Source organism: Oncorhynchus nerka, linkage group LG26 (assembly GCF_034236695.1).
Source record: "Oncorhynchus nerka isolate Pitt River linkage group LG26, Oner_Uvic_2.0, whole genome shotgun sequence".
NCBI classification, from domain to species: domain Eukaryota; kingdom Metazoa; phylum Chordata; class Actinopteri; order Salmoniformes; family Salmonidae; genus Oncorhynchus; species Oncorhynchus nerka.
The window spans coordinates 32,372,294-32,395,478 of record NC_088421.1 but is presented as its reverse complement, the minus strand read 5'-3'; the positions used below and the strand labels follow the sequence as shown (position 1 = coordinate 32,395,478).

General features: G+C 45.6%; 1 protein-coding gene across 1 annotated transcript in view; it reads left to right on the top strand.

The window, feature by feature from the left end:
• Nucleotides 1-442: 442 nt before the first annotated feature.
• Nucleotides 443-23,185, top strand: part of grid2ipa (glutamate receptor, ionotropic, delta 2 (Grid2) interacting protein, a) — a 61,968-nt gene continuing 39,225 nt past the window's right edge. Inside the window, 6 exon segments of the mRNA XM_065010444.1 lie at nucleotides 443-609; nucleotides 2,147-2,194; nucleotides 2,326-2,382; nucleotides 3,472-3,725; nucleotides 4,039-4,371; nucleotides 4,551-4,705. Coding sequence (XP_064866516.1) covers nucleotides 528-609; nucleotides 2,147-2,194; nucleotides 2,326-2,382; nucleotides 3,472-3,725; nucleotides 4,039-4,371; nucleotides 4,551-4,705 — 929 coding nt within the window. The 5' untranslated portion in view covers nucleotides 443-527.

Below are 23,185 nucleotides of genomic sequence, written 5' to 3'. Positions count from 1 at the left end.
TCTGGGTCAGTCCTCAGCCCTTAGAGAGGGCCCCATCTGAAAGAACCAGAGCGAGAGAGGGTAGGAGGAGAGTGTGTGAGAAAGAGAGAGAGGCAGAGGTATTTATAGAAAAATGGGGCTTCGCGCTACCTTTTCTCACAAAATAATCATTAGAGGACAAAGTGTCCCAGTTTTTGTATGGGTGCTCCGCGATAGCAGCTAGCTAGGGCTGTGGGACGGCAGATTTTTACCTGCAATGGGGAGCCTGACTTACAGACCGTCTCCTCTCTCTCCCAGCCTCCTTCTCCTCTTTTTCCCCATATCTCTGGTTCTTTGATCCGTGAAAGGGAGACATCAGCCTACTTGTACGCTGATGTGACCTCTTGAGAGGGTTTGGGTTGTAGGTCTTTATGGGGGTGCTGGAGCTGGGTACAGGAGCCAGAGAGAGGGTAAGGGCGTGACTGGGCACCAGAGACGGGGACTTTGGGCCGTTGACTGGACGTGTCCTCGCAAACCTTGACATCTCAGTAGACACCACCAGCGTCAAGATGAGGCGCTTTCTGAGCCGCAAAGGCCGCTTCTCGCTGCGCCAGAGCAAGTCTGGACCTCGCGGTGCCTCCAAAGATTTCTGTAAGTCTTTCATTCCTTTTCATTATTCCTCTTATCTGCTTCATCCCTCTCTTCTGAAGAGAGGAGGAGAAGAGACAGAAGAGAACAAAAGGACTAAAGCTGTGTGTGTGTATCTAGGTCGCGGGCTTCAGAAGTATTTCAGATTTGGAGAAGAGAGAAGAAGGCCGTGGGAAATTTAATCTCGACGGTGGGGTTGCGTGTCCTGGTACATCGGAGAAAGAAATGTTTGATTTAACCAATGTACTTCCTCACAGGTCTAGATGTCCCAATTTATTTTGACACGTTACTTTAGACTTAGTTGTTTTATGACACAATACATGGAGGCTTACAAAGTGAAATATAGAACGACGTGTTCTCACTGTGTTCTGAACTTTATTCAGATAATCCGGGGCTCGTACATTTTCATAACACCATCACTTTTTTATTTTCCCTGCAAAGTCAGTGTAGAACTATGTAATGATGCCACTGTTGCCAGCTTTTCTCCTTTGAATTGTCTCAAACTGATCTGACCATCCATTTCTTGTTCACTTTAAGAAATCCACATACAAAAGGCTACCTTTACACATTGGTACTGAGTGAGAGAAAGAGAGAGTGTGTGTGCGTGAGTGTGTCTTCATGCACCCGTTTCTAAGAGAGAAAGATAGAGACAGAAAGAGAGAGATACAGAAAGAGACAGAGGGCGAAAGAAAGAGAGAGTGTGTGTGTGTGTGTGTGTGTGTGTGTGTGTGTGTGTGTGTGTGTCTCTTCATGCACCCCTTCAGAATGAGAGAAAGATTGCCACTTCAATCATTGAAATTGCATAAACTGCCTGCTGTAGTCATGGAACCTATTCATCTTTTCATTAAACATTAATCCTCATAGGATCATCATATGGCCTATTAAATGAATAACGCTGAGGCTGTAGACTTCAGTGTTAGGAGGTTAACAATCTGGTACAGGAGAGAGTGAGGAGAATGAATGGGTACATCTCAATAATCTAAAGATGTTTCCTCTCCTTGTATCCAGCTTTCCTTCAACTGCACTGATCTGAAACAACTTGACAAGATAAAGCAAGTAATTTTCATAGGCCTCGATCTGCCACTTTGCCTTCAGCTATCGCGTCTGTTCAGATCAGTGCAGAAGAGTGTGAGGAGACGAGAATAGGAAGCCATTTTGTGGAGTATTGAGTGGCACCCACTGACTGCAGTATGAGAATGAGGCCAGTGACCAGGGGAGGGCCAGCAGTTCAGAACAGAAAGCTATGACAGACATAGGCTGAGTCCCAATAGTCTAAAACAGCATCATTTGCTCATGTTCTGTCCATCATGATCACTGGTCTTAAAGCAAGTTGATCTGTAAAAACAATATGGTGGAAACGTATTCAGTTTGACCTGTTCTTGACGGAGAGGACAGGTGGGCTCAAAACTATGTGGTGCTAATATTTGATATCTCGAAACATTGACTATATTCACTCTTCAAAATAAAAGTATATTTGTTATTGATTGGGTTATTTCTCATTGATTGCTATTATATAATAAAGTCAAGTTTTTTCCAATAGTTGATGTTCCACTCTCGAACCCTCCAAGCGGGGCGTTATACTATGGAGGTATGATAGTGTCTGTTAAAAAGTGATACCATTGTGTTCGACCATTGTGGATGTCCCTTAAGAGCAGAAAAACCTTCTCAACCCATTTCATTCTTGTGACGCTTCAGTCTCTGGTTCTCTCGCCCATTCAGATGATGCTTTCCGTCAACAAATGGGCTGTCCTCCAATGAATAATCCAATGAATATCAGTAAGACTTTTAAACTAGTTTCAAGTCCCAGATCTGGGTTCAAATACTTTTAGCTGCCTGGGGTTCCAGATGGGTAAGGTTTGTAGTTTTGCAACTATTCCATTGGTTCCATTGTGCCAGGCAAGCTCAATCAAGCCCAGATAAAGTATTTCAACCCAGGTCAGTCAAGTACAGCTACATTGTAGTAGTGTCTTCACTGCCACTTGTCTCTGCCTCTGAGACAAGCAGCTGTGAAAAGAGACTACAATGTAGTTAAAGGTAGACTCAGCGATACAAATGTACCATTAGCAGATCGGGACGACTTCCAAAACATCAAAGAGCGCGAAGCAAGAGGCAAATCTCCTCCGCAGTTGTTGTCACGCAGCTATCATGTTGCAGGAGAGTGACGCAAACTCTCGTGAACATGTGCAGATGCTCTGTGGTGTGCATGCTCACAAGTGCAGCCTCTTGCATGGCACTCACTCTCCAGTATCTTTGGTTCTTCACACAGCTGCTCATATCGCTGAGTCTCCATTTAAATGGTATCATAATGTGACATTGCATGACATTGTTATTCAAATAATCTACACTCTTATACCCCAAATACATCAAGGTACCCTGGTTTTACCTGGCTCTGTCTTTGGTGTGTTCAGGTCATCCCAGGTTATCAGACCCTGCTTTGGATCCCTGGTCCAGAGGCAGGTCTGACCGTGGTCTTACCTGGGTCTCCACCAGTGTATTTGGGGAAACCTGGATTCTCATTATAGTCCCTGAATTCCTGCCACGCCTCCTACTGGTGTAAAAACAAATAAGGACCCCTGAGGTTTTACCATTCTACCACAGCAGGAGGCGTGCATGTGACTGGGTCTGTAATCTGGTATATTTGGGGATAGTATTTGAGAAAGGCATGGACTCTAGACCCTGGTAATAGCAGTGTTTGTGTTAGAAGTATCCTGGTCCCAGATCTGTTTGTGCTCTTGTCAACTACATTGCTGTCATTGCCAAGTCAAACATGTTCCATAAGGAGTTGTCAAGACAGCAGAAACAGACTGGCACCCAGGCTATGTATAACAGGCTTAAGTAACCAACCCAATCCTGACTACTCTCCAGACCTGACCCTCCCGGCTACCAATCAGAACTGGCCGGAGGAGTTTGGGTTCACTCTGGGGGGCGCGGGCCCCAGCTACATCCTGTCTGTGATTGAGGGCAGCAGTGCCTACCTGGCGGGCCTGCAGCCTGGGGACCAGGTGGTGGACATCGAGGGCCAGGAGGTGTCCTCTCTCAGCACCCAGGCCCTGGTGGCCCTGGCACAGACTCTGAAGACTGTACCCCCCAGCATCGGAGTGGTGTCACGCATAGAACAGGTCTGGAACAGTTGGGAAATCATTTAGGCTTCAGTGATGCAGATAGTGGACATTTGACCTCGGTTTTTCACTAGAGACATTTTTTAAAGGCAGATAGGAGTTGGTTGTGACAGTGTTGTTGCATGTTACCTAAGCCTCAGTGTGATCACTACTACTGATCTGGAACTGTGAGCTGGGTAACACATAAGTCTAGGGCAAAATGACATGTACTTTCAAAACAATCTCCATTACTTTCCATGCAGATAGTTATCAAATAGACAGTTTATTGTCTTCACATCTAATTCTAATCTGACTGTTGCTTCCCCTTTCCTAGATGGAAATCAACCCAGGCCCCGACGGCCGTTTCGGCTTCACCATCGTGGGAGACTGCCCCCTCTTGGTGGATGACTGCCTGCCCAACTCCCCGGCGGGCCGCAGCGGCCTCCGGGCCGGTGACTACGTCATGGAGGTCAACGGGATCCCCGTCAAGCATCACGAAACGGCGGCGGCCATGATCAAGGTGGCACAGGGACGCCCACTGCGTCTGGGCGTGCTCAGTATGAGACGGAGGATCAAGCGCCTCAGCCACAGTATGAGGGAGGTGTCACTGAGCGGGGATAGTATCAGGCAGGACCGTGCACACAAGGCCCTGGAGTTTAACAAGAAGGTGTGTGGGTGGCAGGGGTGTGTGCCTGCATCTTTGTCTTCTGTCTCTGCATCTGTCTCCACCCCTGTGTCTGTTTCCGTCTCCAACTCTGTCTCTGTCTGCGTCTCCATCTGTGGAGGTCTCCACACTCAGAAGCCCACAGAGGTCAACAGGAAGTTGTGTTTATCTTCTTCTTCCAGGTGGAGGAGGTGCTTGGTGATGAGCCAGATATAAAGGAACAGCTGTTTGGTGTTCTGAAGCAGTACGCAGCCGAGCGGAACGTGGAGAACCTAGCTGAAGCCCTCCCAGACATCTTAATCAATGAGGACCATCAGCAGCTGATTGACAGCGTCAGGTACCAATCAGCTGATTTATAACATGCTATCATGCCGCCTCTTTGTGGCATTGTGTCATGGTCGGGTCAGACAAGGGCCCGGTTTCCCGATAAGCTTACGAATATTTGAACAATGCATTGTTCCTAAAACGGCCAAAGTTGTCACATGCGTTTCCCAAAACACCACATAGAGAGCACGTTCACTAAGTGCGTCATTAGAAAGAGAATGATTCCACAATACTGATGACGGATCAGCTCCTAGAGAGATATTGTCACCTATGGCTGCAAATATTGAGGCGATTTAGACTATTCTAATGCTTACCCTACAAGGGAGGGGGGATGTCCGTAAAATGTATATAGGTTCAAAACTTTTTGTGAAACATCACAGCACATTTGAAAAAGATATGGCAAATAGAATATCATATATGGCAAATAGATCCAAATTGGATTCTGTTCAGAGATGGAAGGGTTGAGGGTAGCTGAAGGATGGGAATAAAAACAAACAAAAGATAACTAATGTAAAATATACTGTGTCTGTAAAATGTATATAGTATGTACTATATGAGCTGGAAGTAGAAGCCTAAGTGTTGTCCATTAGTTTACTTAAATTAGGGGAGGGGTGGCAGGGTTAGGGGAAAACATATATTTAAAAAAATGTACCAGTCAAAAGTTTGGACACACCAACTCATTCAAAACTATGAAATAACACATATGGAATCATGTAGTAACCAACGAAGTGTTTAACAAATCAAAATATATTTTATATTCTTCAAAGTAGCCACCCTTTCCCTTGATGGCAACTTTGCATCCTTTTGGCATTCTCTCAACCAGCTTTACCTGGAATGCTTTTCCAAAAGTCTTGAAGGAGTTCCAACATATGCTGAGCACTTGTTGGCTGCTTTTCCTTCACTCTGCGGTCCAACTCATCCCAAACCATCTCAATTGGGTTGAGGTCTGGTAATTGTGGAAGCCAGGTCATCTGATGCAGCACTCAATCAATCTCCTTCTTGGAGCCCTTACACAGCCTGGTGGTGTGTTTTGGGTCATTGCACTATTGAAAAACAAATGATAGTCCCACTAAGCGCAAACCAGATGAGATGGCCTATCACTGCAGAATGCTGTGGTAGCCATGCTGGTTAAGTGTGCCTTGAATTCTAAATAAATCATAGACAGTGTCACCAGCAAAGCACCATCACACCTCCTCCTCCTCCATGCTTCACGGTGGGAACCACACATGCGAAGATCATCCGTTCACCTACTCTGCGTCCCATAAAGACACAGTGGTTGGAACCAAAAATATCAAATTTGGGCTCATCAGACCAAAGGACAGATTTCCACCGGTCTAATGTCCATTGCTCGTGATTCATTCTTGGCCCTAACAAGTCTCTTCTTATTATTGGTGTCCTTTAGTAGCAGAGTTAACTCTGGGTCTTCCGTTCACTGTGGTGGTCCTCGTAAGAGCCATTTTCATCATAGCGCTTGATGGTTTTTGTGATTGCACTTGAAGAGACTTTCAAAGTTCTTGAGATGTTCCTCATTGACTGATCATGTCTTAAAATAATAACGGGCTGTAATTTCTTTTTGCTTATTTGAGCTGTTCTTGCCATAATATGGACTTGATCTTTTACCAAATAGGGATTATTTCTGTATACCTCCCCTACCTTGTCACAACACAACTGATTGGCTCAAACTCATTAAGAAGGAAATACATTTCACAAATGAACTTTTAACAAGGCACACCTGTTAATTGAAATGCATTCCAGGTAACTACCTCATGAAGCTGGTTGAGGGAAGAGTGTGTAAAGCTGCCATCAAGGCAAAATATTGCTACTTTGAAGAATCTACAATTTCGAGTAAAGCCAGACTGTCTATGTATGCGGATGACTCAACACAATACACGTCAGCTACTACAGTGACTGAAATGACTGCAACACTCAACAAAGAGCTGCAGTTAGTTTCAGAGTGGGTGGCAAGGAATAGGTTAGCCCACAATATTCCTAAAAGTCAAATCATTGTATTTGGAACCAAACACTCACTAAACCCTATACCTCAACTAAATCTTGTAATAAATCATGTGGAAACTGAGCAGGTTGAGATGACTAAACTGCTTGGAGTAACCCTAGATTGTAAACTGTCATGGTCAAAACATATTGATGCAGTAGTAGCTAAGATGGGGAGAAGTCTGTTTATAATAAAGCGATGCTCCGCCTTCTTAACAACAATATCAACAAGGCAGGTCCTAAAAGCCCTGGTTTTGTCGTACCTTGACTACTGTTCAGTTGTGTGGTCAGGTGCCTTTGCAATTGCAAATTGCAATTGGCTCAGATAATATGCATGTCAATCTCTCCTGGCTGAAAGTGGAGGATAGATTGACTTCATCACTACCTTTATTTTTGAGAGGTTATTGACATGTTGAATGCATGTCAACATGCACAACAGCTCGGATACCCACAACAGCTCCGACACCCATGCATACCCCACAAGACATGCCACAAGAGGTCTCTTCACAATCCCCAAGTCCAGAACAGACTATGGGAGGCACATAGTACTACATAGAGCCATGACTACATGGAACTCTATTCCACATCAAGTAACTGACGCAAGCAGTAAAATTACACTTTAAAAACACCTTATGGAACAGCGGGGACTGAGAAGCAGCACAATATTGGCACAGACATGCGCATGCACACACACACACACACACACACACACACACACACACACACACACACACACACACACACTCACACACACACACACACACACTCACACACACTCTCACACACACACACACACACACACACACACACACACACACACACACACACACACACACACACACACACACACACACACTTACACTTACTTACTTACTTACTTACTTACTTAGTAATGTGTATATGTGGTGGAGTAGGGGCCTGAGGGCACACAGAGAGATCTGTGAATGTATTGTAATGTTTTTAAAATTGTATAAACTGCCTTAATTTTCCTGGACCGCAGGAAGAGTAGCTGCTGCTTTGGCAGCTAATGGGGATCCATAATAAATACAAATAGCTGGTAGAGAAAATGCCAAGAGTGTGCAAAGCTGTCATGAAGGCAAAGGGTGGCTACTTTGAAGAATCTAAAATATATTTTGATTTGTTTGACACTTTTTTGGTTGCTATATGATTCCATATGTGTTATTTCATATTTCGTACTCAACTATTAAACTACAATGTAGAAAATAGTAAAAATAAAGAAAAACAGTTGAATGAGTTGGTGTGTCCAAACTTTTGACTGGTACTGTTTATATTTAAAATAATATATATATTTATCTAAAAATATATAAGGTGGATTAGAAATGATGCAGACAATTACATTGATAGAAGCTACACACATATATATATATATATATATATATATATATATATATATATATATATATATATAAATATAAGCTATATATATGCAATATTAAAACTGATCCACCCCCTAAAAAAAAAAAATGCACGCACACACAATCTCTTTGAGAGTCATATAGGTCTCTGAGTCACATCCTGTCATAGTGACTAGCGACTCTTCTCCCTGATGGGTTTTTTAAGGAGCTGCCAAGCATCACAAAGCACAAACACCTTTGAGCACAACAGATTCATACAAACTTCCTTATCACACCCACCCACCCATAGCAAAATATACAACAAAGACTAACAGTGACAGTATCATTGGTACAGACTCATACACAGTGGTGGACAGATATTCAGTTACAGCGACCTTCAACCAATCTGATATAATCAGGACAGCATATTCATATTTTAGTGTGAGTGAACAGCCTTGGTGTCAGACCTGAGTTTGAAGATGCAGTTTGTGTTTGTATGTGTGTGATATGATTAGTGCTTTGATATTGGATATGTTTCATCAGGGTTGCTCACGGGGAAGGCTCAGACATGTGAAATGCTATGATGTCCATATACATACTGTATATAATGTTTATGATCTATGGTAAAATCTTAGTTTCATCACATGGTGTAGTATTCTTAATTTCCCTCAAGGGGACTAATACCTTTGTATTGAATTGAATGGAACCTGATTGAGTTGCACATTTTTATTTGTATGTTTTCATACTATTGTGAGAACATATGGAGCAGTCCTGGAAAACGGAACCCTTTGAGCAATCCATAATGCACCTCGTCCATTTAGATTGATCGGTTCAGTTCAGCTCACCTGGGTGACTTACTGTGCATTGGATCAGAACAATTGATTTTACCCACAGGGGGAGCTTTGAATGTTCATTGTAATTAATCATATTCAAGTGGTCTACCAATACCCTTTGTGTTTTAGTGTTCTACTACACAGAAATGAGCTTGGGGAGAGTCGAATAGACCTTAGTGTGTTTAATCGACCAGGATCAGTAAGTGTGCTGATGTAGGATTAGTTTAGCCTTTTAGATCATATTGAATATAATTATATATAAATTATGTTAATGTAATTAATAAAATAAAATGTAAATGTATATGGACAGGGGGGACCTACATTTAACATTTTACATTTACATTTAAGTCATTTAGCAGACGCTCTTATCCAGAGCGACTTACAAATTGGTGCATTCACCTTATGACATCCAGTGGAACAGCCACTTTACAATAGTGCATCTAAATCTTTTAAGGGGGGTGAGAAGGATTACTTTATCCTATCCTAGGTATTCCTTAAAGAGGTGGGGTTTCAGGTGTCTCCGGAAGGTGGTGATTGACTCCGCTGTCCTGGCGTCGTGAGGGAGTTTGTTCCACCATTGGGGGGCCAGAGCAGCGAACAGTTTTGACTGGGCTGAGCGGGAACTGTGCTTCCTCAGTGGTAGGGAGGCGAGCAGGCCAGAGGTGGATGAACGCAGTGCCCTTGTTTGGGTGTAGGGCCTGATCAGAGCCTGGAGGTACTGAGGTGCCGTTCCCCTCACAGCTCCGTAGGCAAGCACCATGGTCTTGTAGCGGATGCGAGCTTCAACTGGAAGCCAGTGGAGAGAGCGGAGGAGCGGGGTGACGTGAGAGAACTTGGGAAGGTTGAACACCAGACGGGCTGCGGCGTTCTGGATGAGTTGTAGGGGTTTAATGGCACAGGCAGGGAGCCCAGCCAACAGCGAGTTGCAGTAATCCAGACGGGAGATGACAAGTGCCTGGATTAGGACCTGCGCCGCTTCCTGTGTGAGGCAGGGTCGTACTCTGCGGATGTTGTAGAGCATGAACCTACAGGAACGGGCCACCGCCTTGATGTTAGTTGAGAACGACAGGGTGTTGTCCAGGATCACGCCAAGGTTCTTAGCGCTCTGGGAGGAGGACACAATGGAGTTGTCAACCGTGATGGCGAGATCATGGAACGGGCAGTCCTTCCCGGGAGGAAGAGCAGCTCCGTCTTGCCGAGGTTCAGCTTGAGGTGGTGATCCGTCATCCACACTGATATGTCTGCCAGACATGCAGAGATGCGATTCGCCACCTGGTCATCAGAAGGGGAAAGGAGAAGATTAATTGTGTGTCGTCTGCATAGCAATGATAGGAGAGACCATGTGAGGTTATGACAGAGCCAAGTGACTTGGTGTATAGCGAGAATAGGAGAGGGCCTAGAACAGAGCCCTGGGGGACACCAGTGGTGAGAGCGCGTGGTGAGGAGACAGATTCTCGCCACGCCACCTGGTAGGAGCGACCTGTCAGGTAGGACGCAATCAAGCGTGGGCCGCGCCGGAGATGCCCAACTCGGAGAGGGTGGAGAGGAGGATCTGATGGTTCACAGTATCGAAGGCAGCCGATAGGTCTAGAAGGATGAGAGCAGAGGAGAGAGAGTTAGCTTTAGCAGTGCGGAGCGCCTCCGTGATACAGAGAAGAGCAGTCTCAGTTGAATGACTAGTCTTGAAACCTGACTGATTTGGATCAAGAAGGTCATTCTGAGAGAGATAGCGGGAGAGCTGGCCAAGGACGGCACGTTCAAGAGTTTTGGAGAGAAAAGAAAGAAGGGATACTGGTCTGTAGTTGTTGACATCGGAGGGATCGAGTGTAGGTTTTTTCAGAAGGGGTGCAACTCTCGCTCTCTTGAAGACGGAAGGGACGTAGCCAGCGGTCAGGGATGAGTTGATGAGCGAGGTGAGGTAAGGGAGAAGGTCTCCGGAAATGGTCTGGAGAAGAGAGGAGGGGATAGGGTCAAGCGGGCAGGTTGTTGGGCGGCCGGCCGTCACAAGACGCGAGATTTCATCTGGAGAGAGAGGGGAGAAAGAGGTCAGAGCACAGGGTAGGGCAGTGTGAGCAGAACCAGCAGAGGATCGGATGTCGTCGACCTTCTTTTCAAAATGGTTGACGAAGTCATCTGCAGAGAGGGAGGAGGGGGGGGGGGGGGAGGGGGAGGAGGATTCAGGAGGGAGGAGAAGGTGGCAAAGAGCTTCCTAGGGTTAGAGGCAGATGCTTGGAATTTAGAGTGGTAGAAAGTGGCTTTAGCAGCAGAGACAGAAGAGGAAAATGTAGAGAGGAGGGAGTGAAAGGATGCCAGGTCCGCAGGGAGGCGAGTTTTCCTCCATTTCCGCTCGGCTGCCCGGAGCCCTGTTCTGTGAGCTCGCAATGAGTCGTCGAGCCACGGAGCGGGAGGGGAGGACCGAGCCGGCCTGGAGGATAGGGGACATAGAGAGTCAAAGGATGCAGAAAGGGAGGAGAGGAGGGTTGAGGAGGCAGAATCAGGAGATAGGTTGGAGAAGGTTTGAGCAGAGGGAAGAGATGATAGGATGGAAGAGGAGAGAGTAGCGGGGGAGAGAGAGCGAAGGTTGGGACGGCGCGATACCATCCGAGTAGGGGCAGTGTGGGAAGTGTTGGATGAGAGCGAGAGGGAAAAGGATACAAGGTAGTGGTCGGAGACTTGGAGGGGAGTTGCAATGAGGTTAGTGGAAGAACAGCATCTAGTAAAGATGAGGTCGAGCGTATTGCCTGCCTTGTGAGTGGGGGGGGAAGGTGAGAGGGTGAGGTCAAAAGAGGAGAGGAGTGGAAAGAAGGAGGCAGAGAGGAATGAGTCAAAGGTAGACGTGGGGAGGTTAAAGTCGCCCAGAACTGTGAGAGGTGAGCCGTCCTCAGGAAAGGAGCTTATCAAGGCATCAAGCTCATTGATGAACTCTCCGAGGGAACCTGGAGGGCGATAAATGATAAGGATGTTAAGCTTGAAAGGGCTGGTAACTGTGACAGCATGGAATTCAAAGGAGGCGATAGACAGATGGGTAAGGGGAGAAAGAGAGAATGACCACTTGGGAGAGATGAGGATCCCGGTGCCACCACCCCGCTGACCAGAAGCTCTCGGGGTGTGCGAGAACACGTGGGCGGACGAAGAGAGAGCAGTAGGAGTAGCAGTGTTATCTGTGGTGATCCATGTTTCCGTCAGTGCCAAGAAGTCGAGGGACTGGAGGGAGGCATAGGCTGAGATGAACTCTGCCTTGTTGGCCGCAGATCGGCAGTTCCAGAGGCTACCGGAGACCTGGAACTCCACGTGGGTCGTGCGCGCTGGGACCACCAGATTAGGGTGGCCGCGGCCACGCGGTGTGGAGCGTTTGTATGGTCTGTGCAGAGAGGAGAGAACAGGGATAGACAGACACATAGTTGACAGGCTACAGAAGAGGCTACGCTAATGCAAAGGAGATTGGAATGACAAGTGGACTACACGTCTCGAATGTTCAGAAAGTTAAGCTTACGTAGCAAGAATCTTATTGACTAAAATGATTAAAATGATACAGTACTGCTGAAGTAGGCTAGCTGGCAGTGGCTGCGTTGTTGACTTTGTAGGCTAGCTGGCAGTGGCTGCGTTGTTGACACTACACTAATCAAGTCGTTCCGTTGAGTGTAATAGTTTCTACAGTGCTGCTATTCGGGGGCTAGCTGGCTAGCTAGCAGTGTTGATTACGTTACGTTGCGTTAAAAGAACGACAATAGCTGGCTAGCTAACCTAGAAAATCGCTCTAGACCTCACAATTATCTTTGATACAAAGACGGCTATGTAGCTAGCTATGTAGCTAGCTACGATCAAACAAATCAAACCGTTGTACTGTATTGAAATTAAATGAAAATGTGATACTACCTGTGGAGCGAAGCGGAATGCGACCGGGTTGTTGAGTGCGGAAGTTCTATTCGGTAGACGTTGGCTAGCTGTTGGCTAGCTAGCAGTGTCTCCTACGTTAAGGACGACAAATAGCTGGCTAGCTAACCTCGGTAAATTAAGATAATCACTCTAAGACTACGCACTCTAAACTACACAATTATCTTGGATACGAAGACAGCAAAGACGACTATGTAGCTAGCTAACACTACACCAATCAAGTCGTTCAGTTGAGTGTAATAGTTTCTACAGTGCTGCTATTCGGTAGACGGTGGACGTTTGCTAGCTGGCTAGCTGCTGGGCAGATAGCAGTGTAGACTACGTTAGGACGACGAAATACGATAATTACGCAATTATCTTTGATACAAAGACGGCTATGTAGCTAGCTAAGAAGAAATTGCTAAGATTAGACAAATCAAACCGTTGTACTATAATGAAATGTAGTGAAATATAATGAAAAGTTATACTACCTGTGGACCGAAGTGCGGATGCGACCGCTCGCTCCAACCCGGAAGAGATTCTAGATTGGGCAGATTCTAGATCAGAACTCCTACTCAGAGATGCTTTATAAATACAGGCCCTGGCTGAGGTATTAATCGATATGGTAGTCCTCAACAACAATAGGTCTGCATTGGAGGAACAAGAGCAATTTAATTGCGTAACAATCAATATTTCATAGAAAAACTGCTTTCCTCATACTTTTTCCTCAGAATGGTGGCAGGAACAGAATCAGTTATGTGGTGAAGCTCAATGACTTTAATCAGATGTCACCAGTGGGCTGTCTCGTGGTGAGGACTGCCTGTTTGAAATCCTCCTCAGGCTGGAGATGTCAGTTTGGTTTGCATACTCCATGGTAACATCCCAAATGGCGCCCTGTTCCCTATAAGGTGCACTACTTTTGACCAGGCTCTTCTCTAAACTAGTGCACTATGTAGGTAATAGGATGGCATTTGGGGACGCAGACCATTTATCCCTCCGGTACAGAGGAAAACTGTCAAAGTCCCCAGGGAATATCACGTTTCTTTCTTCTCAGCATTGATAGCGAAGTAGAAAATAAACACTTTTGTGTGCGCAGGCACTTTCTGTGTGTCTGAGAGACTTATACACACACACACACACACATTTTTTGCATCTCATTGTTGATTATGATTGTTTTTTCAGTCCCTATCCAGCTCTTAGCTTCTCTGCAGACACTTTGCTGTTGGTGGTAGAGAGATGCACACGCAGTCACTCTCACATCTGCTGCATCTGCACACTGCAGTGACAGGCTTTGGACACACACACACACGTACATGCACACACACACATACATACATGCACACACACACACACACACACACACACACACACACACACACACACACACACACACACACACACACACACACACACACACACACACACACACACACACACACACACACACACACACAGTTCCTTCCTCTGGTTTAGATTTATGAACCCTGCAGAAAGCGATGCTGCTGATGATGACCTGCTTCAGGTGAGTACTGCTGCCTAGTGATCTGAGTGATGTCAGTACTGTGATTTGGGCAGGTGTTGTGAAATAGACAGTTATGCAGGTGTTGTGTACACCATAAGATACAGTAGAGGGGTAGCAGGTAGCCTAGCGGTTAGAGCATTGGGCCGGTTGCTGGTTCGAAAACCTGAGCCGACAAGGTGAAAAAACTGTCTACGTGCCCTTGAGCAAGGCACTTTATGCTAATTTGATCCAGGGGCGCTGTACTATTATTAGTGACCCTGTTAAACACATTTCACTGCATCTGTCTAGTGTATGTGACAATAAAACATTCATTTATTTTTATAGTGTGGGTAGGATTTTGGTTAGTTTGACTAAGCCTTTGGCCAGTTTGATTCGTTTTGTGTTCCTCTCATCTTCCTGTACTTGATAATGCCCTGAGGCCAGTTGTGATGGTGAAATGTCATAGAGTTTGGAGTTTAGAAGATAGCTGCTATTTGTCAACAACTGTACTATTGATGGTTGGTAGAGAGGACTGTTTTGTCAGAACACAATGGTACTAATACTTAGTTGATAGCTACTGTAGGCTTCCAACGGTAGGGGTTCTAGTTTACGTGTTATCAATTGTCAAAATAAATGAATGTCCTGGCTTGGGCGTTGTTTGTTTCTCAATGGGCGTTGTTTGTTGCTTTCTGCTTCTTATAAATGTTGTGCAGTGACGATGAGTTTCTCTCACCATCAAGGAATATTCCTAGCTCACTCTCCTCCACTCCAAAAACAGAAGGCTCATATTATTATTCCATAACCAGTGTTGACTGGAGACTGGAGAGAGTTTAGTCTGCTCCCTCCCGGGTAAGAGGTAATGTAACATAATGTGACAGATGTGATAATGGGAGAAGATAATGTAGTTTGGGTCTCATTTGTATGTGTCAAAGCAGAATCTTACTCCCAAAAACTTCTCTCTTCTCTGCCCTCATCAGGGGCGTTTTGTAAGATTTGGGGCTTAGCCCAAAGCCAGTAGGGATGTCCGGAGGCGTTCTCCCCCAGCCAAAAAAAGAAAGGAATTTCAACAGCCAAATACATTAATTTGGTGCACTTTGAGATGAACATTGAGAGATTAGAACATTGAGAGATTTAATTTATTATGGATCCCCATTAGCTGCTGCCAAGGCAGCTACTCTTCCTTGGGTCCAGCAACAGATAACTTGCACCTTCCCACCTCCCACAGCAGACACTGCCCGTACTCAATTACAAATCTACTGTGTCTCTACTCTGGAACACTCTCTACTCTCTTCTCTGGACCAAATACATCTACAATGTATTGCCAAAAACCTCCATACCACTCAACAACTTCAAACAGACTCTGGCCTGTCCAATTAGCCCAACTGATTAAAGAATCCCACAGTACCCAATCTCTCTCACTCACACAAGCACGCACGCACGCTGTGCAGTAATTAGAATCCATAGAGCAGCTTCAAGTTCTTATGGGCAGGTGGGATGGTAGCATACCACCTGGCCAACATCCTGTGAAATTTCAGAGCGCGAAATTCAAACTGCAGAATTATAAATATTTAACTTTCATAAAATCACAAGTGTAATACATCAAAATAAAGCTTAACTTTTTGTTAATCCAGCCGCTGTGTCAGATTTTCAAAGGCTTTACGGCGAAAGCACACCGTGCGATTATCTGAGGACAGCGCCCTGCACACACCATGAAAAACATTTCAACCAGGCAGGTGCGACACGAAAGTCAGAAATAGTGATATAATAACTGCCTTACCTTTGATGATCTTCTTCTGTTGGCACTCCAAAAGGTCCCAGTTACATCACAAATGGTCCTTTTGTTCGATAATGTCCTTCTCTATATCCATAAAAACTCAGTTTAGCTGGCGCGCTTCAGTCAATAATCCACCCAGTTTCCCTCCATCAAAATGCATACAAAATAAATCCCAAACGTTGCTAATAAACTTTTCCAATCAAGTCAAACAAAGTTTATAGTCAAACCTTAGGTACCCTAATACATAAATAAACGATAAAATGTCAGACTGAGAATCGTTATTGTCTTTAGCGGAGAAAAATACTTCCACACGCTTGGAAACACTACAGCCAAAATAGGAGCCACCTAGAAAACTACCATTTCTGGCTCATTTTTCCAAAAACCAGCCTGAAACTCTTTCTAAAGACTGTTGACATTTAGTGGAAGCCCTAGGAACTGCAATCAGGGAGGACTTCGCCTTCTAATAAAAGAGACCGCCATTGAAAATAGTGGTAGGCTGAATTATTTTGGGGGGGGGATGGTTTGTCCTTGGGGTTTCCTTGGGGTTTCGCCTGCCATATCAGTTCTGTTCACTCACAGACATTATTTTAACAGTTATAGAAACTTTAGAGTTTTTTCCATCCAAATCTACTAATTATATGCATATCCTAGCTTCTGGGCCTGAGTAACAGGCTGTTTACTTTGGGTATGCTTTTCATCCGGCTGTGAAAATACTGCCCCCTACCCAAGAGAGGTTAAGTGATACAGTCCACTGTGTGCTCACCCCTCCTCTGCTCCTCTGCCGCTCTCCATCATTTTCTCTGTGTCATCTGCCCTCTTCTGTTGCTGTATCTTAGTCTTTTATGTTACTGTGTCTTGTCTACCCTTGTCTACCCTCCTCTCTTTTCCTGTCCTAGTTGTAAAAAATGTTTTAATAGTCATTTCAGTGGCTTTTTCACCTAACCTGCAAATTCTTTGTAAACCATGTTTTACGTTTTCATTGTCTGTATTTCACCTGTTTTAATTTTTGCAAATAAATAATCTACAGAGCAGCTTGAAGTGATACAGTCTACTGTGTGCTCAACCCACCTCTGTTCTCGCTCCATCTGTGCTCTTCTGTCACTTAAAGATGCTGAGCACTAATGTTAGCTTACTAGCATTAGCCAACCCTTATGCTGAGGGAGACTAGCTAGTTAGCTACCACCAACCCTGCACAAACCTGTGGCTAACTCAGCTGCTAATGCTGAACTTCGACTTTCTGGCTGTTCTGCCCCCTCCACATCATTCACTGCTGCCTGCTCGTGCTCAACCTGCTTGCTTCTTTTTGCCTCTCTTTCGGAAGAAGTTCCAAATATCCATATTGGCTCTGTGCTATGCTACAGACTCTGACTGAGTAACAGGCGTTTTGCTGAGTGATGACATTGTCCTGACTTTACTTTCATTGATCTGATGACTGTTATTTATTTAATCCACTAACTACGTTTAATTGTTACCCAAATAAATTAATAATTTAATGACTGACTCATTATGAATTTGGGGCACCATGGAAGAGGTTGTTTAAAGAGTTTCCATCTCCTGAATTAAACTCCATAAGGTATATATTACATCGATAAACAGTCATCTAATTTATCATTACCTTGTATCATATCATCATTCTGAACAGTCGTAACCTCATGCTTCTGCAAAAAAATCAGCCTTACTCATGATTCAGTATGACACAAATTGGTTTCATTATTTACACAACGACATGGATTTTTACACAACGACATGGAGAAGGAGAGAGGAAAAGACACTTATCGTCAATACATTTTCAGAACTATTCTCACAGTAATCATATAGTTTGCACATGAACCGCCACCCGTTTGGAATAAGAAATCATGAATGTATTTACGTATGGGTGCCTTTGTTCATCGTGTTGTCCTGAACAGAACTACAGAGTTCACTCTGATCCATTCTCTCCTGAAGCTGCTTATTTGAAGATAAGAACCAGCCGTGCTGATGGTTCCAGTGGGATGATGAGAGTAGTGTACTACGGTGATTTGACAAGAGTAGGAGGATGGTTTGACTCAGGACAGCTAATCAGCTGTACCAGTGAATGTCTGAGAGGGGAGTTTGTTTTCCTCTTTGTGTTGATAGTCAGGATTTGGACACGATGGACATGAGCTGCAGCTTGCCGTCTCTGGTCTAAAGGAAGGTGAGTTTATTTCTTCATCTCTTGTTGAGGTTCAAAGTTCCAACCATTTCAAACATGTAGCTACTGCCTCACATTTCCTGGTCTAATGTTAATTTCTGTGGGCAATCCTTTTATGCACTCTCGTCAAAAGGGGATGGTTCCGTCAGTCTGACACGCTCTCCGACCTCACTCGGGGCATGGCTACTTACTTATGCACAGTTTATAGGAGATAGATTCTCTCATACCTCCGAACACACAAATTCCTATCTTAACAAAAATACTTTCATATGTTTTCATATTATATGCACAACGTGTCACGCCTTGGTCTTAGTATTTTGTGTTTTCTTTATTATTTGTTCAGGCCAGGGTGTGACATGGGTTTATTGTATTGTCGTATTGGGGTTTTTGTAGGCATTGGGATTGTGGTTGATTAGGGGTGTGTCTAGTATAGGCTTGGCTGCCTGAGGCGGTTCTCAATCAGAGTCAGGTGATTCTTGTTTTCTCTGATGGGGAACCGTATTTAGGTAGCCTGGGTTTCACTGTGTATTTCGTGGGTGATTGTTCCTGTCTCTGTGTAGTGTTCACCAGATAGGCTGTAATTAGGTTTCGTTCCGTTTGTTGTTTTGTATTTATAGTTATTTCATGTATCGCTCTTCCTTCATTAATAGACATGAGTAAACACCATTTCGGTCCGACTCTCTTTCTACAAACGAAGAACGCCGTTACACAACATTAAGGATGGAGACTTCATGCTGTAGTGTAAATACTTTTCAAGTTATAGTATTTCTTTTATACCAGTTTTAATGACATCACAAAATAAAAAACAATATGACATTAGTTTCTATAGCTCCCCACTGACCATTCCCCACATTGTTATGTGAGAAATATTGTTCGTGTCCTGGGGGGGGTCAAGGGACGAGAGCGGTCCACTGCATTGAGGTACTTTTTGCAGTGCCTGATACTGTCTAGCGCAGTATATTGTATTGTTTATTTTTGTAATTACAATCTGCCAGTAAAACTTTAAAAATGTTATACTGCATAACGCAAGTGACGTGTAGTTATGGAAACTCATATCAGACTGAAATGAGACAAACAGGAGTGACTCTCATTGCCCATAATCCCTTTATTCATTAGGTGTTAGTCAGAGAGCTGTGACCCAGTCTGTAATTGGCAGACACAGACCTGGGCAGACACAGACCTGGGCAGACACAGACCTGGGCAGACACAGACCTGAACAGACACAGACCTGAACAGACACAGACCTGAACAGACACAGACCTGGGCAGACACAGACCTGAACAGACACAGACCTGGACAGACACAGACCTGGGCAGACACAGACCTGGGCAGGCACAGACCTGGGCAGACACAGACCTGGGCAGACACAGACCTGGGCAGACACAGACCTGGGCAGCCACAGACCTGGACAGACACAGACCTGGGCAGACACAGACCTGGGCAGACACAGACCTGAACAGACACAGACCTGGGCAGACACAGACCTGAACAGACACAGACCTGAACAGACACAGACCTGAACAGACACAGACCTGAACAGACACAGACCCGGGCAGACACAGACCTGGGCAGACACAGACCTGAACAGACACAGACCTGAACAGACACAGACCTGAACAGACACAGACCTGGGCAGACACAGACCTGGGCAGACACAGACCTAGACAGACACAGACCTGGACAGACACAGACCTGGGCAGACACAGACCTGGACAGACACAGACCTGAGCTGACACAGACCTGGACAGACACAGACCTGGGCTGACACAGACCTGGGCAGGCACAGACCTGGGCAGACACAGACCTGGGCAGACACAGACCTGGGCAGACACAGACCTGGGCAGACACAGACCTGGGCAGAGATTGTCTTGTTCACTGTCTTGTCATGATATAATCATTACTTTTCCTGTGTTTGTGACTTTGTCTGCACTCTGTAAGATTTACTGGTTGATGTTAACCAGACAGATGGAAAATAACATTGTATCTTTACCTTAAAAAGGGATAAGAAAATATGATTGATTTTGTTTAGTTGACAACTAAAATGTGTGCTTGTCACACCCTAACCTGTTTCACCTGTCCTTGTTATTGTCTCCAACCCCTCCAGGTGTTGCTTGTTTTCAATTTTGTTTTTTTGAATTGTTACCCCTTACCTCTCCTCTTCTCGGCTTTTGAACCCCTTCAGGGGGCCACCATTTTTTCCAAGTCGGACCTTCGGAATGCCTACCACCTGGTTTGGATATGCGAAGGGGATGAGTGGAAGACAGCCTTCAACACAGCCAGTGGACATTATGCGTATCAGGTAATGCCGTTTGGATTCACCAACGCCCCCGCTGTCTTTCAGGCTTTGGTAAACAATGTGCTCCAGGACACGCTCAACTGTTTTGTGTTCTTCTACCTTGACGACATCCTGTTTTTTCCCGGTCTGCCCATGAACTTGTTCTTCATGTCAGACAGGTCCTTCAGCGCCTCCTGGAGAACCAACTGTTCGTGAAAGCCGAGAAGTGTGTGTTCCACCGCTCTACAATCACTTTTCTGGGATATGTCATTGCTGAGGGTAATGTCCAGATGGATCCTGGAAAGGTGAAAGCAGTGGTGGAATGGCCTCAACCAGCGTTGTTGTAACATTTCCTAGGATTCTACCGCAGTTTCATTTGGGGTTACAGCACCCTGGCGGCCCCCTCTCGGCCCTCACTTCTCCCAAATTACTGTTCAAATGGTCTCCTGCTGTCAACAAAGCCTTTGTGGACCTGAAGCATCATTTCACAACAGCACCCATCCTCATCCATCCGGACCCGCCGCGTCAATTTGTGGTTGAGGTGGATGCATCTGATGTTGGAGTGGGGGCCATCCTGTCCCAGCGATCTGCACAGGACCAAAAGCTCATTTTGGTCCTGTGCAGATCAGGCTCATTCCTCCAGACTAACCTGTCATCCTGGTTCCCACCCTACCCTAGCCTTCCTTTGACAATGTTTCTGGAGGCCCACAATGGTTCCTGACATCTCTGCCTTCGTCACCGCATGCACGATGTGCGCCAAGAACAAGACTCCACGGCAAGCTCCTTCTGGCCTTCTTCAGCCACTACCATCGTCCCTGGTCCCATATCTCTCTGGGCTTTGTCACTGGGCTTCCCCCATCTGATGGCAACACCGTCATTCTGACAGTGGTGGATCGGTTTTCTAAGGCCGCTCATTTCATCCCTCTCCATAAACTACCCTCTGCCAAGGAAACAACCCATCTCATGGTGCATCACGTCTTCTGGATCCATGGTCTCCCGGTGGATATGGTTTCCGACCAGGGTCCTCAATTCTCATCTGAGTTTTGGAAGGCATTCTTGCACCCTTATTGGGGTATCAGCCAGGCTGTCCTCCGGATTCCATCCCCAATCAAATGGCCAGTCGGAGCGAGCTAATCAGGACCTGGAGACCACCTTAAGATGCCTGGTAGCAACCAACCCCACTACCTGGGGCCGTCAACTGGTCTGGGTGGAGTATGCCCGGAACACCCTTCCCTGTTCTGCCAAGGGACTCTCCCCTTTTGAGTGCTCCATTGGGTATCAACCTCCATTCTTCCCGGAACAAGAGCAGGAGGTTAGCGTGCCCTCGACCCAGATGCTATTCTCAAGACCAACTCCAGCCCCCCCCCCTCCCCCGGGTCATTGATGGCCAGACAGCATATACAGTGAGACGCCTCCTGAGGGTTCAACCATGGGGCAGGGATTTCCAGTACTTGGTTGAATGGGAGGGTTATGGCCCGGAGGAGAGGTGCTGGGTCCCTGCTAAAGACATTCTGGACCCGGCCCTCATCGCCGATTTTCACCACCGACACCCCGGTCAGCCAGGTATGCAACCAGCTAGGCACCCCTGGGGGGGGGGGGGGACTGTCACACCCTGATCTGTTTCACCTGTCCTTGTTATTGTCTCCACCCCACCCAGGTGTTGGTTGTTTTCCCTTGTGTATTTATCCCAGTGTTTCCTGTCTCTCTGTGCCAGTTCTTCTTGTATGTTTCAAGTCAACCAGCATTTTTGTCTCATACTCCTGCCTTTGCTATTCTCCTTTTTCTAGTCCTCCCGGTTTTGACCATTTCCTGTTCTGGACTCTGTACCCGCCTGCCTGACCATTCAGCCTGCCTTTGCCTATTCCTTTTTGGATTATTAAACAGCTTAAACTACAACCATCTGCCTCCTGTGTCTGCATCTGGGTCTCTCCTGATAGTACTTTTGAACTGTACTTTGCACAGGTTTGAGTTCACATGGCATCGTACTACAGCATCCAGTTTGTTGTGAAACAGTTTTGCTCAGTTTTGAGGAGATTGAGGTCCTGATTGATGTAAATGGTTGCTGATGAGGTTCAGTCTCTGGAATATAGTCTAAAACCCTGCAGCTCCTGCTGTTGCCATTTGGACTAATGTAGATTGTCCTGTGTTGCTTGCTGTACTTTATTGTTTTCATCCCTCTGACCTTTGCTGGGCAGTGATGAGCTAGATTTGACTAACATATGTATCTCCACTAGCCTCGTACGAACCATTCTAATCTTGCAAGCGCACATTCGGTTTCGCTACACGGATTCATATAGTATCTGTGTAACGAAACTGAATGTGAGATCGCAAGATCAGGATGGTTCGTACAAGGCTACATCTCCAATGCCTCCCTACATAGATTACCATGCGAGAACAGCAGCCTGTGCGTCACACCTCCACCCCTGTCTCAGTCCCTCTCATCAATATTAACTCTCTGTTTATAATGGGTGGACCCAGATGATCTGTCACTGGGTGTTTTCACAGACTATTCTCTCTCTCTCTCTCTCTCTCTCTCTCTCTCTCTCTCTCTCTCTCTCTCTCTCTCTTTCATTATCTTTCCTTCTCTATTTGATTATCACTGCCTTGGTGTGCACTTGCCCTGTGGATTCATAGTTGAAGTCACTGTCCTCTCCAGCTTCTTCTAAAGTTGACCAGCCAGCTTGTGCTTCTGTACCAGCCAATCTCCCCATCTCTCCCCA